At 37.3% G+C, this 17106-nt stretch overlaps 2 protein-coding genes and 1 long non-coding RNA gene across 3 annotated transcripts in view; all 3 read right to left on the bottom strand.

Moving 5' to 3' along the window:
- LOC114519975 overlaps positions 1-17106 on the bottom strand; it is a 36723-nt gene that overhangs the window by 4279 nt on the left and 15338 nt on the right. The window lies entirely within an intron of this gene.
- On the bottom strand, positions 1842-6079 carry LOC114519974 (E3 ubiquitin-protein ligase TRIM56-like). The gene is made up of 4 exons (XM_028540166.1): positions 5808-6079; positions 4254-5246; positions 3463-3744; positions 1842-2905 (listed from the first exon to the last, which is right to left on the bottom strand). Exons 1-4 carry the CDS (start codon positions 5938-5940, stop codon positions 2595-2597), a joined length of 1719 nt encoding a protein of 572 aa, XP_028395967.1. The 5' UTR covers positions 5941-6079; the 3' UTR covers positions 1842-2594.
- On the bottom strand, positions 15739-16966 carry LOC114519976. Its single transcript, XR_003686655.1, has 3 exons — positions 16881-16966; positions 16382-16476; positions 15739-15843 (listed from the first exon to the last, which is right to left on the bottom strand). It is a non-coding gene; the product is annotated as an uncharacterized LOC114519976 (long non-coding RNA).

The raw sequence follows: 17106 nt of genomic DNA, 5'->3' as shown, positions 1-17106 counted from the left end.
GGTTCAGTTGGTGGGTGTTTAAAGTAATGTATTTATTGTACGGGTGTCGCAGTAATTTTGCCCCCCCCCCCTAGTAATATCACCCTTCCAGGGAGGGGGGACATAAAATTCTTAGGAAATTGGCTCCCTTTCAGAAACTTCACCTTCCCTTTGCGATTTTTGTTCTCTGTTAACACATTATCATTAATTGTATTGACAAACATAATGGAATTGATCAAATTCAAAATATGAATTAAATAGTATGTCTTAGTGTGTATGTACAACATGTTATACCCATTCAAGGCTCACATTTTCCAATACTCTTCAACTTGCAGTCGTTTTGTTATTAGATCAAAAATTCAAAATTTATTAGAGGGGGAATCTCCTGGGAGGGCAAAATTCCTGTGACACCAGTCAGTTATAAAGTAAAAATAATATAATACAATTACATATATGAAAAGAAATAAGATTTGTAAATATTGCTGAAACTATACTTCCATAATAATGAATTTTAACGTTATAATAATAATAATGAAAACTTTATTAATAATAATAATAAAGATTTTATTATGGCATATCCACATTACAAGGCTCTTCATCCATAATATTAAAACTAACAAACTATGATATTATACGAGGAAAGGTTGTTTGAGAAATCTATCTCTGAGAATGACTTGAGCAATTCATTTTGTAATACTCATTATTAAATTGTGAGTCAGTCAATACAGTCAATCGTCATGTATCGTCCTGAGTTGTATGAATTGAAAGGAAAGCGTTTACAAAGTATTTTAATTTTTAAGTATAATAAGACCACATTTATATTAAGTATCGAGCAAATGCAACATCGCTGACCGTTATATATAGCAGTTTCAGATATGTGCATATGTTGTCTATGATCTAGTGCCGACCCCGGCAGAGTGAGCGTTCCAGTTTTATTTCAGTTCACTGGCTCATCCAAGCACCCCCGCATTTTTTCCAGCTGACCTCTATACAATAACTGAACGCAACATTATTTTTTTCTATTAAAGCGCCCGGGTACGAGGCTGATATATACACCTGGGGCCAGTTGTATAAAACTCTTAACTACGTTTTAACTACTTTTTAACCACCTTTTTAGTTAAAACGTAGTTAAATCAAACGTAGTTATTACTCCGGGGCCAGCGACGGAGTTGAAAATTCGCCCCGGTTTTGTTTTGTTTTTTTTTTATTTTTATTTTTCGGTAATTTTATTAATTGGAGTAAGAATATATTTGAATACATGTAGATTCTGGTCCTATTTTAATAATATCGCTGCTATTTCGCCGTTTAACAAGATGATGTGGCCGTGTATGGGCGCGTTGACACGTCGTAATTTGCACAGGATTGAAGATATAATATATAAGCGCGAATTCCAAAGGCTAAGTGTAAGACAAAGCGAATGTATCATGCGGTTTGTTTACATGTTTGAACAATTGAACTTCTATACTTTTTAAAGTACGATGTGCTTCTGAATTTCGCGATCGAACATTTAGCTTCGCAAGGCATCTAAATGCGAATATGAACTCTATTGTTTATGTTCAGAAGCTCTATATTAAAGACTGGCACGTGCGCCGGAGTTAACGCCAGAACAGGCGTCTTGTTTTAAATCAAAATACTGTTATTTTTTGTAAATACGAGTCCACAGTCTGGTTCAAAATCAATAATAGCGGTCAATAATTTTGAGATACTTCATGCTATTTCTCTGTTTAACAACAACCGGACCCAGGGCGTGACTCGCTACACCTGTTCTGACGTCATGCATATTGGACGACAGATAATAGTTATTCAAGTCAAGGTTTCTTTTTGTATATATTTATTTGCAAATACCTCAAAAAGTAGTGATAATTAAAATATTAAAAAGAATCTGTAACTGCGTTTAACGTTCTCCTAATAATAAAACCATTATTGCCGCTTTTCCCAGTCCTAATCACAGGAAATATGGGCCCATCACAACAGCTGACCTGTGCAAAGCTGTTACAAGAGGCGGAAAAAACAATAAAAAATCTGTGCTAGACTTTTACCAATCATAATGTTTTCTATATATAGCTATAGCTATACTAATCTACTCTATAGACTAATTTGCATGACTTGTTAAAGTATTACAATTATCCTAATAGGATAGACGCACGGAATGACCTCACAGATAATTTCAACGAATTTAATCCTGAATTTAATCAGTCATGTCTTGTTTTATTTTGTCACTTAATCACATTTTAGGACGTATCCTAAGCTAGCCAATAGTACATGCACGCGTGTTACAAACAAAATTTCTTCTTTGACAATTTTCCAAGTGTTGGGGAAATTTTTTGCCTGTTTAATTTCGGAATTTTTTCCCATTTTATTATATAAACAAATAGTTAACATTGACGTGTAATTTGCGATAAGAACTCGCCCGGGCGGTTCGTGGCCACTTTGTTTTGTTCTTATCACAAATGACGTCATCCGTGTATCTATAACTGAACAGACAACGGTTCAATGTTATCTGTTTGTTAAATATTTTTGTTATAACTTTCTAGATTCTATAATAATTATTGGCTAGCTGGTTCACTTATGCATAATACTTTAACGGCAATCGATTTATGTTCATTTGGTAACAGTCAATAGAAGACTTCAATTTCTGTTGTCAAGAATTGGTACTGACCAGCAAGAAGTTTCTTTGCTCGTTTACTGGCATAGGTATAACCAGAAGGTAGTTGGTATGTGCTTCCAAAATTGCAGTAGGATTTATTAACGTTGGGACTGTCACAAATGTTCAGATCATTACCTCCACCAAAGACTGGCCCATTAGGATTATTACAGTAAATTGCCTTTCCTTCCTGACCTTGCTTGATGTTGGCAATAAATGGACCAAGGTTGACTTTGTTTCGTAGAGAGAACAGAAATGAACAGTTCGAATGCCTGTAATTTCCTTTGAAAAATGAGAACATATTATGTTAATTTATTAATTTCCGGAGTGAAGAGGGATTGAGGAATCTAGACCATTAAAAATTATTATTCGTGGATATTTGGATGGCGAATTCATCATCTGAATGTAATGGTCTGCGTTACTCTGTAGGTAATGAATGGTCACGATGATTGTAAGTCCATGCGTGATGGGGCTACAGCATAAAATAAAACTATTATTCAACTGAAACTTTGATATTGGCACAAGGTAACGTTTTCAAATATTTTCATTTATGCTTTCTAGCTGCCAAAACGGTTTGCAAACATTATCAATTTATGATAGAAGTTAAAGTTAATTCGATACATTGAGCATTTCACCCCTTTGGCTTTGGATCATGTGAACAAGGTGTGAAAAGCATTGATGAGGCGAAAGCAAATTTTCCAGAAAGAGATCTGGTAATCTGGCGTTTTAGATGCGGGGGTACACCAAGGAAAATAAACAGCAACTCATGATTTGATAAACAATAACTCAAGAGATTTAATCGGGCAATTAAAGGCAATTAACTTTAGTATTATAATAACCCTCATAATAGTCATCCTCCTCATAACAATAAACCTGGCGATGCCAGGTTTGGTCAGTGTATCCACCAAAGATACAATTATTAGCTTTCACCAATACCACGGTCGGTCCTTTATTGTCACAATAGGCGTGAAAATTTTGGGCTCCCCAACCATCTCTTGAAGCACGGTAACAAAGATTCCAATTACATTTCTCTCCCAACCATTTCTGAAGTTGTTTAATGAAGGCAATCTCTCCTTTCAAAATACTGGACAAATTTCTTAAATTGAGAAATCCACTATGTTCTAAAAATTAATCATGGAGATCGGTCAGAAAAAGGAAAAAAACTGTTAAAAAGGTGTAATAAGGCATTTTCCCGTGCATAATACCGTATAGTAGTTGTCGTTTTAAATTTACAGGACCGTCCCTTAAATGCAATGGATTTAAAGTTTTACTCTCACGAGCCATGTGCAAAGAATTTTTCATTTTGACAAAGTGTGGAAATAAGCCAGAACATGAGAGCGAGGCTCTCGGTCTTGGCCCCTGAGCCTCATTATCATGTTATAGCTTATTTCCCATCTTTTTTTACCAAAATTAAAAATTATATTTCATGCATGTGTTGAAGAAGATGTTTTGCATCTTTGCTCCTGGCTCATACATAAGAATAAAACTTGCAATCCATCTCATTTAAGGTGGTCCTAAATTTAAAATTATAATGTAATTATGAAACTGGTCCATTGTTATGCCACATTTGATAAAAAGTTTTCTAAAGATGCCGAAATGCTGCCTAGGCTAATTATGTTGAAAAATATACCTTCAATATGTCCCAATTTATCAACAACTTCATCAACATTGATATTATCAATATCACCAGGTACATGCTGAATATCGCCAACATTGACTGCTGTTAGATCATCTGGCTTTTCTTCTTGCAACTTTTTAATACTTTCATCAATCTGTTTTTGCAAGGAAAGAATTTCTTCAATACTTCCCCTCTTCAGGAGACTTTTAGGCAAGGGCATTGAAGCTTGTAGTTTGTCATGATAACCTTTAATTTCATCATGTTGTTTGTTTAGTTCACTGTGTAATTCATCATAAGCCTTGTCAACTTCTTCGTTCATTTTCTTTGTTCTCTCATCAACTTTTTCCGTCACAATCTTCAAAACTTTTTCCTTCTGTTCTTTGATCTTATCTTTTGCAGTTTTAGCATTTTCTTCAAGAGACTTCATTACACTTTCAATATTAGTCAAAGCTTCGCTTGCTTCCGACAATTTCTTATCAAGCGTTGAGCAGCTTGATTGTAATGTTTCTTTTTGTTTCTGTGCAACTTCACTCATAGCCACGCATGAATGGTCTGGTTTCTGATGATTTAATACAACACAGTCAATACAGCAAAGTTCCTTGCAACTTTCACAGAAATAATCCAGCACTTTATCCTTGTGTTTCATGCAGTGAAGCTTCCTTCTCATTTTTATTTGACTTTTAGGACAACTTAGTTCTTTTACAGATAATACATTGTGGTGTTTATGAGCTGGCCATATGTCATGCCATTCTGAACATTTGTCACACATGAAGATTTCGCATGATGAACAGTGTTTGATGGCAGGATCTTTGCAGCGGAAACATTCAGTAGAACTTTTGGCTCTCTGTTGAATCTCCAAAATATCCAGCAAATTCTTGATGAAACAATTACTTCTCATTTCAGCCAAATCTTGATGTGATTTAAAGGTAAACTCTAAGCGACATTTAGGGCATGGAAATGTCTCAATGTTTTGGTCACCACCATGAAGACGTTCAACATACTTTTCTAAATGAATATTACAACACATGACATGAAGTCTTTGAGGTATTGAAATGAGTGTATAACATTGGGATCCAGGCTATCATGCTATTTGTGTAATTTATGATTTATCACCCCTATGTACAATAGCATGTGCCTGTTTGATGTCATAAAGACTTCTTTCAATACCTCAAAGTCATATCTCACACTTCGATCATGTAAACAGCCCTTACTCGCCTTTAATTTAGTCAACTAGCCAGTATTTAACAAATAGACAACGAGTCTGAGTTGTCTATGAGCGAATAGTCAACGAAGGCGAAGCCTGAGTAGCAAAGCTACCTTGCAGTGTATGAAAACTGACATGTGACATAATTAAGCAATTCTTAAATATATCTTTTGGCAGTATAAAATTGTCAGAAGCGTAACCACGAAATCGAAACCACGCTGCCCTGATGAAATTACTACAAGTTGGCGAAGCTATACACACAAATTTCGAGCGAGTACCGCTTATTCGGCTTATAACCATTATAACCACGCGTCGTAATACAAGTCAACAACTATAATTTCAAAGTAATATAATATACGCACCTAAGCATCCTTTACAGAAATTATGAAGACAAGTCAAGCTTTTTGGATCATGTAAAATATTTGAGCACAATGAGCAAGTGAGAAGATCTGTGATTTCATCAACAGAACCACTGTCGGGTGAATCATTCGCCATTGCCTTTCTCGCTTCAGCTTCACTTGCACCTTGGCTTAATAAATTCAACGAAACGATCGCATTATAAAAAAGATAGCCAAATTAAAGTACAAAGTTGTGGTTAAGTTTGTTCACGGAAATTTGATTCTTGGAATCCAGATTCCAGTGGAGCTCTATTTTAGCCTGCGAAAAGGTTGATTTGAAATATACTCAGCCACCCAAGCACCCCCGCGCGCTCGCATTTTTTTCAGCTGACCTCTATACAATAACTGAGCGCAACATTATTTTTTTACTATTAAAGCGCCGGGGTACAAGGCTGATATATACACCTGTTGTGGAAAGGTTGCATCGACAGCACACGCTCGCTCTATCCACCGGAACACAAATTTGTATGCGGACTGGACTGGATCGGAAAAGCGCTGACTTTTTAATCACGGACACAAATGACGGACTCAGTTCGTGATATAAAACGCGGACTTGTAAAAAACGGACTAATTCACTAATAATAATATTTTCCTCAGATCTCTCCACTAATTCTCCCTTTCGAAGAAAATTCCCAAAAGACAAGACTCCCAAAGCTTATTGATGAGACAATGACAAATTTGAATAAAAAAGGTTTATTTAATACTCACGATCCTTCAAATTTTCCGAACAATTCTCAACTCTAGTTCTACTTCGTCATCAGCCGAAGTCGTTACGGAGTTGTACGAGAGACAGTACCACACATGCGCAAATCAGTTGTACCATTCATGGCGGCAAGCAAGTCACGTTTTTTATCTTGAAGAGCATTTTCGTGCTTGATTGACCAAGCGTTTCGAGTCTTTTTCAGGTTTGGTGGTCGAGAAAGGTATCTGCATTTTCTTTTACCTTCGTCTTTATCTTTTAGTTTCTTGTTATGGAACAAAACGACGATACCGTAGAAGTTCCCGCTTCGTCTCCGAGTAATTTGCCGGCTGCGGACCCCACGTTAATCGCTTTTCTGTCTGCCATGCAGCAAACTATGACTGAGAATAGGAATCTAATCTTAAAATTAACAGCCTCACAGCATCACGCTCCTGTAGCTTCAGACGAAGCACTACCTTCAGCTTCAGAAGAAGCAAACCCACCAGCCTCAGAGGAGGCCCAACGTACAGCTTCAGAGGAAGCACATGCTCCGGCTTCAGAGGAAGCGCCTAGCTCGTCCAACAGGGACAGTGATGCTCCAGTCCGCAATAGTGAGGACGATGTTCTTAGCCTCTTCGGAGGAAATGATTTAGAAGAAGAAAGCGATAGATTTTTAGAACTTATAGATGACTCCCTCAGACCTTCTGATGGTTTTGGGCCTCCTATTTCAGAGAAGGTAGCTAAAATTGTAAATGAAAAATTTACCACAGATTTGGGTATAGATAAGCGGAAAGAAATTTTAGAAAAATATAAGATCCCAGCAAACTGCACTAACCTTTCCGTACCCAAAGTGAACGAGCCTATTTGGGCGAAATTGAAAGGCTTTAATCGCCAACGCGATTTGCGTGTGGCTGTTTTGCAAGACTCGCTGGTCAGAGTCTCGAGCGTTTTATCCCTGACCATTGACGAGCTTTTAAAAGGCCGTGAGAACAAGACATCGGTAGATTCACTTGCTATTGCTACCAGATTATTTGATTCAGTGGCTTTGTTAGGGCATGTCAATACTGAGCTATCTTTCAAGCGTCGGGACTCATTGAAACCCTTGCTCAGCACTGAGCTTAAATCTTCCTGTAACAGGTCAAATAAGCCCCAAAAAATGCTCTTTGGGGATGACTTGTCTAAAACCATGCTTGACTCCAAATTGGAGGGTAAAATTATGGCTCGTGAGCAATACTCAAAGCCACGTTACTCGCCTTACCCATCGCCACAACGAGGATACTCCTCTTACCCATCACAACAGCGACATTCCCAGAAGCCTTTTTTATCCAACCGGGGAGGAGACCATATCCTCCCCACAACAAGAGAGGAAGACACTTCCAGTCCCAGACTTCTCAACATTGATTGCTCAGGTAAATAATCACTCAAAGATAATTGACATGTATGTTAAACCATACCTTGTAAAGCGTATTGATTGTTTTATTGGTGGCCAAATAAGCCAATGCTTTACCAAGTGGAAATCTATCACATCTGATCCCACAATTCTTCAGACAGTAAAAGGGGAAAAAATTGAATTTTTGAGCCAGCCCCCAATACAACATGCCTGCCCTAGTAACTCAATTGCTAAAGAACATGCCTCCGCAGTTAATAATGAAATCAACTGCCTACTTAAAAAACAAGTCATCAGAGAATGTAATCATGTACAGGGTGAATTTTTGTCACCTATTTTCTCTGTCCCAAAAAAGGATGGCAAAGTTCGCTTAATTTTAAATTTAAAAAATTTAAACCAGTATATCCCTTATCGTCACTTTAAAATGGACAGTATCTTTTCGGCTTTGGAGTTAATAACTCAAGATTGTTGGATGGCATCCCTTGATTTGAAGGATGCCTATTATAGTGTCAAAATAACACCCCTGACTCCAGAAGTACTTGCGCTTCTGCTACAACAATACGATTTATCAATATACTGCTTATCCAAATGGTTTGTCCTCTTGCCCTCGCAACTTTACAAAGCTTATGAAGCCAATTTTATGTGTTTTATGAACAAAGGGTCATATCATTATTATTTTTATTGATGATCTCTTATTAATTGCAACTTCATATGAGAAGTGTTGTGTTACAATTCTTGAGACTACCCAACTTCTGTCGGATTTGGGATTTGTGGTGCATGTCGAAAAGTCTGTGTTTGTCCCTCAGCAGCAGGCTACCTTTTTAGGTTTCCTTATTAATGCACTAACAATGAAAATAACACTGACTTGTGAAAAAGTTGATAAGATAACAAGCTTCATCTCGGGTTACTTGTGTCACACTTACCCACAATTAGGGAAGTTGCCCAGGCAATTGGCTATATTGTATCTAGTCTCCCAGCAGTTAAATATGGCAAATGCCACTACCGGGCTATAGAGAATGACAAAATATCTGCCTTAAAACAGGCCAAGGCAATTTTGAATTCTACCATGTGCCTGTCCCCTCCTGCTGTGGCAGAGTTAAAATGGTGGGTAAACAACTTACCCAGTGCTTTCCATTTTATTCAAGCACCTAGGATAGATTGCACATTAAGCTCAGATGCCTCCCTTACTGGTTGGGGTGGATCTATGAATAACATCTCCACAGGGGGACACTGGCAGCCCAGTGAGGCTCAGCATCACATAAATTACTTAGAACTTTTGGCAGCTTATTTTGTATTGAAGTCTTTTCTGAAAGATATCACAGGGACACATATAAAATGATGCTTGATAACACAACTGCTGTTTCTGTCATAAATAATATGGGTACCTGTCACAGTGACCCATGTAACTCAATTGCCTGCAAAATTTGGACACTGTGTGAGGAAAATGGTAAATGGCTTACAGCAGCCCATATTCCGGGCAAAGAAAATGTTATTGCTGACTATGAGTCTAGAAATTGTAATTTAGACACTGAATGGATGCTCAATGCCCAGTATTTATGCCAGGCATTACAAGACATACCATTTACTCCTGATATTGATTTATTTGCATCTCGCATTAATAAGCAATTTGACCAGTATGTGTCATACAGGCCAGACCCATTTGCCAGTTACATTGATGCATTTACTATATCCTGGGCAGATATAAAATTCTACTGTTTTCCTCCATTCAGCTGCGTACTCAGAGTTATAAGAAAGATCATATGCGACAAAGCCAGGGGAGTTCTTGTAGTACCACAATGGCCAACGCAGTCGTGGTACCCCAGCTCTTACCAATACTGGAGAAACCACCAGTTGTTCTCTCACCAGCTCAAAACCTGCTACTGTTGCCATCCAACCCAGGGCAGAGACATCCTCTACACAAGAAGCTAAGACTAGCTATTTGTCTTGTATCAGGAGCAAGTTACAGGTAAAAGGGTTTTCGGCAGATACGATCGACATCATTTTGAGTTCTTGGCGGGAAGGTACCCAAACTCAGTACCAGTCTGTTGCTAAAAAATGGTTTGAGTTTTGTAAGCGGCAAAATTGTGATGTTATTTCTCCTCCTGTGCCTTTAGCAATGAGTTTTCTTTCTGAATTATTTAATTCTGGCTTGTCATACAGTTATATTAACACAGCTAGAAGTACCTTGTCTTCGCTTTTACATTTTGATAGTTCTATGGCATTTGGCCAACTACCCATTGTAAAAAGATTTATGAAAGGTGTATTTGAAAAACGACCAGCCTTACCTAGATATAGTTCAACTTGGGATGTGAATGTTGTTTTCTCTTATATTAGGAAGCAAGAGCCTGTGCATTTGCTTTCCTTGAGAGACCTTAGTCATAGGTTAGCCCTCTTGTTATGTCTGCTTAGTGGTCAAAGATGTCAAACAATTTATAGATTATCGTTGGACAACATGTCCATAGAAGATTCTAAAGTCACGTTTGTTATAACTGAAAAGTTAAAACACACTCGAGCAGGTACACATCAAACACCATTGGAATTTTTAGCTTATCCGACTGAACAAAAATTATGTATTGTCACTCATTTGAAAGTTTATCTTGACAAAACAAGGTCTTTACGAAATGATGAAAAAGAGTTACTTATTAGTTGTATAAGGCCGCATAAGGCGGTTTCGCGTGAGACCATTTCCAAATGGATCAAGATGTTTATGACAGCTGCTGGCATTGATACATCTGTTTATAAAAGCCACACTACGCGTGCAGCGTCTACGTCATTCCTTGTTGGAAAACAGTTTGATATTAACGATATTATACGTGCAGCTGGTTGGTCTAAAGAAGGAACTTTTCACAGGTTTATAATCGGGACATTGTTTCTAATTTTAATTTTGGGAGTGCTTTATTAAACGCTAGTGTAACTGTTAATTTGTAACTTTGTTGAATATATTGTTTACTGTTGATGCTACTTTTGCGTTTTTTGCTTGATTGGGTAGAATATCCGTTTAATGACAGCTCTGAAATCTCGTACAACTCCGTAACGACTTCGGCTGATGACGAAGTAGAATTGGAAATTAAACGAGACTTACCTGTAAGTCGAAGTTTGATTGTAATTCTACGAGTCATCAGCCAGGAGTGGAGGAGTTGTACGCCCACCCATTACTCCCTTCCCATACAACTCCACCACTTGTCATTAAACAAATATTCTTGCTCTAAAGACTGATTTGCGCATGTGTGGTACTGTCTCTCGTACAACTCCTCCACTCCTGGCTGATGACTCGTAGAATTACAATCAAACTTCGACTTACAGGTAAGTCTCGTTTAATTTCCAATTTTACAGTTAACATAATAACGATCAGTAGCGTGGCCAGCCTGTCGATTTGTCCCGCTATGCTAATATTTTAGTGTTCACTGACGGTGAAAACAATAGATTTCTAAAGGCATGAATAATTATAATAACTCGAAATTTACATAGCGGGACAAAATCGTCAGGCTGGCTACGCCACTGATAACGATGTGTTTATACAAGTTCGCGTTTTATATCACGGACTGAGTCCGTTATTTACAAGTCTGTTATTTACAAGTCCGCACTTTTCCTGACCAGTCCAGTCCGCATTCTACAACATGCCAAATTTACTGAGTAATATCGCTTCTTTAGAGTTAAAAATTTACATGAATAAATCGTTCTTAAATGTGGAATTTGAAACTTCCTCTTCTCTCTCTTTTTGTTATAAAAAGTTCACTAGTTAAATTTTGTCTGCGTACATACAGCCAATGTGCTGAGTCTAAGACCTAACTCTTCCAAAGCATATTTTGATGCAGTCACAAAGAACTAATTTAATTTATGCAACATTATGCGAATATAATTCCTGCTAGTGGAATACACCTAAACAGTGGAATATTGGCCTGCAATATTGCCAACTTCACGTTAGCATATTTCAACTTCATTCGCGCCCATTTTTTGAGGACTGTTATCGTTTGAAAGTCCTGCGCCGTTGCCTAGCGCTACGTTTTCTTGCAGATGGACTGTCTGACTTTGTTCTTGTCTGTTCGACGGACCGAATAATTTCCTATGATATTCTGCACTCAGGAAAGTCGTATAACGCAAGATAATATAACCCAGACCAAGCATCATCACAAAAACAAGTGGGACGCTTAACGACAAGGACAACACAAGAGCCAAATCTGAACCATCTAAAATTCGAATAAATGCATTCAGAAAAGCTCAAAAGCTTTTATATAGCTATTATATAGCTATATATGGCTTTTTTATACATACTGGAATTGTCTAGCTCTTTGCAGAACGGCGGAGGTGCGGAGTAGGCACCAGTTGATGTACACGTGACAGTCTTGTAGGTCAGCCTCGTATATATTGCCTTGCATGTAAATGTCACATTATCGCCACTGAGGTGCTCTTGTGTAGCACCAAATGTTCGAAACAAACCACGCGAAGATATATTGTAAAGGGAAACTAGAAAGTACAAGACTTCGCCTTAGCCTTTGAAGATAACCATCCCGGGGGGGGGGGGGTTGACGGGGAAGATGAGATACGTTTGTTTTCTTGCAAATGAGGACAGTTTTCTCTAGTCAAAAAGCAATTCTAATGCTATACTATCATAAAATTAATAAACTATGACTGAAAATAGTATGAAAGTTGTCATGCTGATCGAAAGTATAGAAACACTCCCCCCGTATCACACCCTCTCCCGTCTTAATAGTTCAACAGGGCTAAGAAAAGAATTAAGTTGTCCTACCTAACGGAGGGCATAATTTGCGACACTCTTCGGTTTTTTTCCCATATTTCCATTCGCCATTGGCCTGGCATAATATGGTGACATCATGGTTAAGAACTCTTTTGTTGCCAAAGCCATCAGCGCAAGTGAAGGACCCTTCCCAACCTTGAGAAGTTTCATGATGAAAATAAACTTCAAATTAAGGACTTCGCGCCATGCAGTCAGTCTACCCATTCCATTCTCGGATTTGGCCTTTTGATGTATGTTTTTTAAATATCAACGACTAACTGGCGCGAAAATATTTCTTAATTAAAATGGCGAACTTCGTTTCCAATCTAATCTGAAAACCTGTAAAAAGTAGCCTAAAGTAAAGCCTTTAACCATAAACATATGAACCGTCATCGGTTATATCGGTTTAGATAGAGCGGACTAAAGGTAAAGAAGATTTTGAAGAAGAGTTATTTAATTTTTTTGCATAAATTTCGATCGTGAACGCGTTTTAAAAACGCAATTGCGTGCCGAGCAAAGTGCCAAGGAATAAAACGTGCAGGTACTGTTAACATTTCATTTGTTCGTTTCTTTTCAAATATTCCTTTGTACTACCAGTAGATTATACTAAAATAATTACACAACTCGTTCTGGTTATCTGAAAACGAATGGTAACCTCTACTTGCTGTCTAATTGTTAAAAAGACAGTTAATACATACGAATTACTGTAGGCTTGCTAAAACATACCTTCATAAAGTTCTGTAAATTTTGTGAACTGCGATTTTTTCACGTGTTGAAACGTTTTGCACGTCTTCGGTGCTGGAAGGGAAATAGATTATCTGGTGGTATGATCGAAAATCGTGTATATATTAATAATAAATGCATACCTATAACTAACTATTGTATTATTGGTATACTTTTAAGGTATTCATATATTGTTGCAAATGTGTACATGCAAACTTACTAGTTTCTATCATCGAATACGTGATCCTATATCTGCTGGCTGAATTTTCGCTCAGCTTGTTGTAGATTACTTCGATTGAATTGCTGTCTGACACTACAGTGTTTGTACTTAGGTCACTGTCGTTTTTAAAGCTTCGTACGAAGTCCCATGACTTTCCATTGAATCTGGCTACGTCGAGTCTATCATACTTAGGCAAATATAGGTCTGAAATGTAGTACATTAATATACACTTGACATTATTCTTAATTCCTCCGGCCGTTACAGCACGAAGGTAGTCACGTATTGTACCAATTGTTGGGTTAATAATTTATGGTCGGTGGGGAGGTCTGGAACGCGGGGGAAATACCCGGAGGGCGGAGGCGGGCGAAGTGCAAGAACTATTGCAAATACAGCAAAACATTACAGACAAGAATGCGAAAGTAAGTCGATAAGGGGGGTGGGAGGGGGGGTTGCTGTTGCAGGTTCTCACTAATTTATTCCGGACCCGTAGCAATCAAACGAATCTTACCATGGACTGTGATTTTTGCATATCCTCTTGGTACTGTTATTCGGTATATCAAGGAAAGATCGTTTGGATATGGAGTTATAGGAATGCTTATCTCTCCTGATTCGCCGATTTCGTTGATAACTAGTTAAATAACCAGAAGTCAGGATAGTAATTGAAATTAAGGATTTCTTCGTCAGGGCATCAGCTATATTCACCACATTTCACAATCTTTTACAGCTAAACTTCATACTGTATTACTGATGAATTTTCACAGTTCAAAAAATTTAGTTGAATTTAAAAAAACGGTCTGTTAACTGCCGTTGAAAATAGTGACTTGTGGTACACAATATTTCGATTTAGCCCAATAGCCCAGCTAGATGAGAACATAAAAAAAACAAAAACATTGATTTTAAAAAAATCATTACCATTTTGGTAGCTATACTTGTAGAAACGGATTTTAAACTGCGTTGTTGAATTAAAATCCAAAACGAGTGTCCTCAAAACTCCAGGCGCGATGTAGTGAAATCTGCCGCTATCTGCATGAGTGAACACCTTTAGAGGGCTGCCGTGTGGTTCAAAATATCGAGAGTAATTCTTTGTACCGGCGACCTTCCAAATTGTTAATTTCTCGCCTACTGGTATCGTCAGATTGTCAAAGAGAATTGAGACTGTACCTCCACCCAAAGTCGGAAGCGTTACTGTATACCTACACTGCTTCGAACGTCTGTCATGCTAAAACGAATCGAATATATGTTCCTTACTTAAAAATTAAAACAAGGGTACTAATAATAGACCTTTTGCATTATTGGCAATATTGGCCTAAGGCTTGAAAATAACCAGATCATGCAAATTAATGGTAAGGTTGATAAGATGCAATATACAACTGCTGTACTCTTAAGGGAAAAGGCTCTCCAAATTGATTTCACTTTGGGCAGCAGAGCCCAAAAATTTTAATTGCATAAAGTCAAATTGCTTTGTTCATTAAAACCATTTAATGATAAGTCAATGTTGATCATGTATTGAATTGACCCCATTCATGTTTAAACTTTTTGGAATGTGCTAACCTAATCTACCTGGCACTGAGATAAAATAGAGAATACCAAATGTCTTGGTGGTCTTTGAAGCTTTGAAACTTTATCAGATTATAATTACCTCACTAGTGTCTATACTTCCCCATCTTCCATAAAACAGTTGATTACATTCTCTGTCAACATCTAAAGGGTAATAAAAATGTATTTAGATATCTAATAATCACATATGCATGTGCAGTATATACTGTAACTAAAGGGACAGCTTTATTATGCTAGCTAGCTAGGTTATTTTCAGTATATACAGTTGCCACAAAATTTTATTATACCCTGCAAAGAAGAATATGAGGACAATACATAGAATTGATCAGCTAGAGAGGAATAAAATCACATACAATACCTGCAGCCCTTATATTAGTGAAAGTAATTTCATTGCACCTCTAGGAGAGAATGTTTAAATCATTAACAATATTTATATATACCTTTAGGGATGGTTCGGTAGAGAAAAATAAAACTTCTGCTTGTTGTGACATCAGATTTGTTTGCAGTAAACACAACTTGTGCATCAGGTGAGGTTGTAAAGAATGATAGTGTAGGAGTTTCTGTTGATGATGTGTACTCTGCAGAACTGGTAAAGTTGCCATCATAGAAGGTCACCTTGTCTCCAGGTAACAAATTATGTTGTAAAAAAGAGAGCTGAAGTACATTTTCACTTCTTGTTGTATTTGTTAGATCACTAGTCTGCAAGATGAAGTAACAGAATAGGTTATTTACAGGTAGGAAATAGAATCTTGGCTTCTTGTGATATTTTCTAGGTTGTATTGCCTATATTATTGGTAGAGAAAAGCTTTGCAATTCCATGTATTGGATGTACGTCACTCACTACACATAATTAACTAATGTTAGGGCATGGTCATCATTACTGGTCACAAAGTTCTTCAGTATATACACTGCATATATAACATGACATCACAGAGAGTTTCTATTTTCATGACTCATGGTTAAGGATTAAGTGAGGTGAGCATTAATTGGGATAGTGGATATGGTTTAAATAATTGGCAAGATCATGTATGATAGGCTTAATTAGATAGACTGAGTGAAGGTTTAAATCTGATATGGCACCAAATGACTAAGGAATAAGCTGGTCTGGAGCAGATGAGCAAAAGTTTTCAGTGATAGCAATGCCTAAATTGCCAGGCTGATTTTTTGGCAACACTGGTATATTAAGTGAAATTAAATAGAGGGAGCACAGATTACAATTGCAGGACTTTTTAAATACCTCAATGGTGTAAATTTTGGAAGCACCAGTAACATTTTTATCATCTTGTATTTGTTCAAAGAAAAATGCATCAAGAGAGATTGGCTTTGCTGCAGCTAAATCATAAAAAATGCATTGTTAAACCATGTTGTTAAACCCATCATACTTTCTTTGTATGTCAAAAATTGTATGTCATCATACTTTGGTATATGTCTACATATTAGCTAAACACTCAAGCCTTTTCCACTTGTCCTTGCCCAGCTTACTCTAATAGCTACAGCAATTTTCAAGGTTTTAAACATCACAACCACTACACATATACCTACTGCTATGTGCTGCGAGTGCTTCCGAGGTCAATACATGTACTGAAGTGTTTACATTTTTAACATTTGATGTGAAATTTGGTATTAATAAATGCAATATTCATTGCGTTTATTATGTTTCAATATGGTTCATATGATTATAAAATTATAGTAAGAAATCAACAAACGTCTTCGAGAAGAACATCATGGAACAATACCTTGGACAGCGAATAAAAATGCCGCAAAAACGCACATAAAAACCATAGTCATTGCTTTCAATCCTTCCATACTCCCCCCCGAAAATGTATGATGCAAAAAAACTACACTGATCGCAGCCGAGATCACTGGAGTCCACCAGACGTCCACTCCTTTGAATATGAACTTATGAAACTTGTTTGTAGCTGTGTTTGAAAATGCTATTTCAAACATGGAAGCCTTTCTTAT

The sequence above is a fragment of the Dendronephthya gigantea genome, unplaced genomic scaffold (genome assembly GCF_004324835.1).
Source record: "Dendronephthya gigantea isolate DGI-Jeju-01 unplaced genomic scaffold, DenGig_1.0 000015F, whole genome shotgun sequence".
In the NCBI taxonomy this organism is placed as follows: Eukaryota; Metazoa; Cnidaria; class Anthozoa; order Malacalcyonacea; family Nephtheidae; genus Dendronephthya; species Dendronephthya gigantea.
This window is presented reverse-complemented; position numbering and strand designations above follow the sequence as displayed.

Coding starts and splice junctions, on each gene's coding strand:
- LOC114519974 (XM_028540166.1), bottom strand. CDS start 5,940: ATGGCGAATGATTCACCCGACAGTGGTTCTGTTGATGAAATCACAGAT. Junction 3,745..4,253: donor TAAATTGGGACATATTGAAG/GTATATTTTTCA, acceptor ATTAATTTTTAG/AACATAGTGGATTTCTCAAT. Junction 2,906..3,462: donor GGAGGATGACTATTATGAGG/GTTATTATAATA, acceptor CATTTTTCAAAG/GAAATTACAGGCATTCGAAC.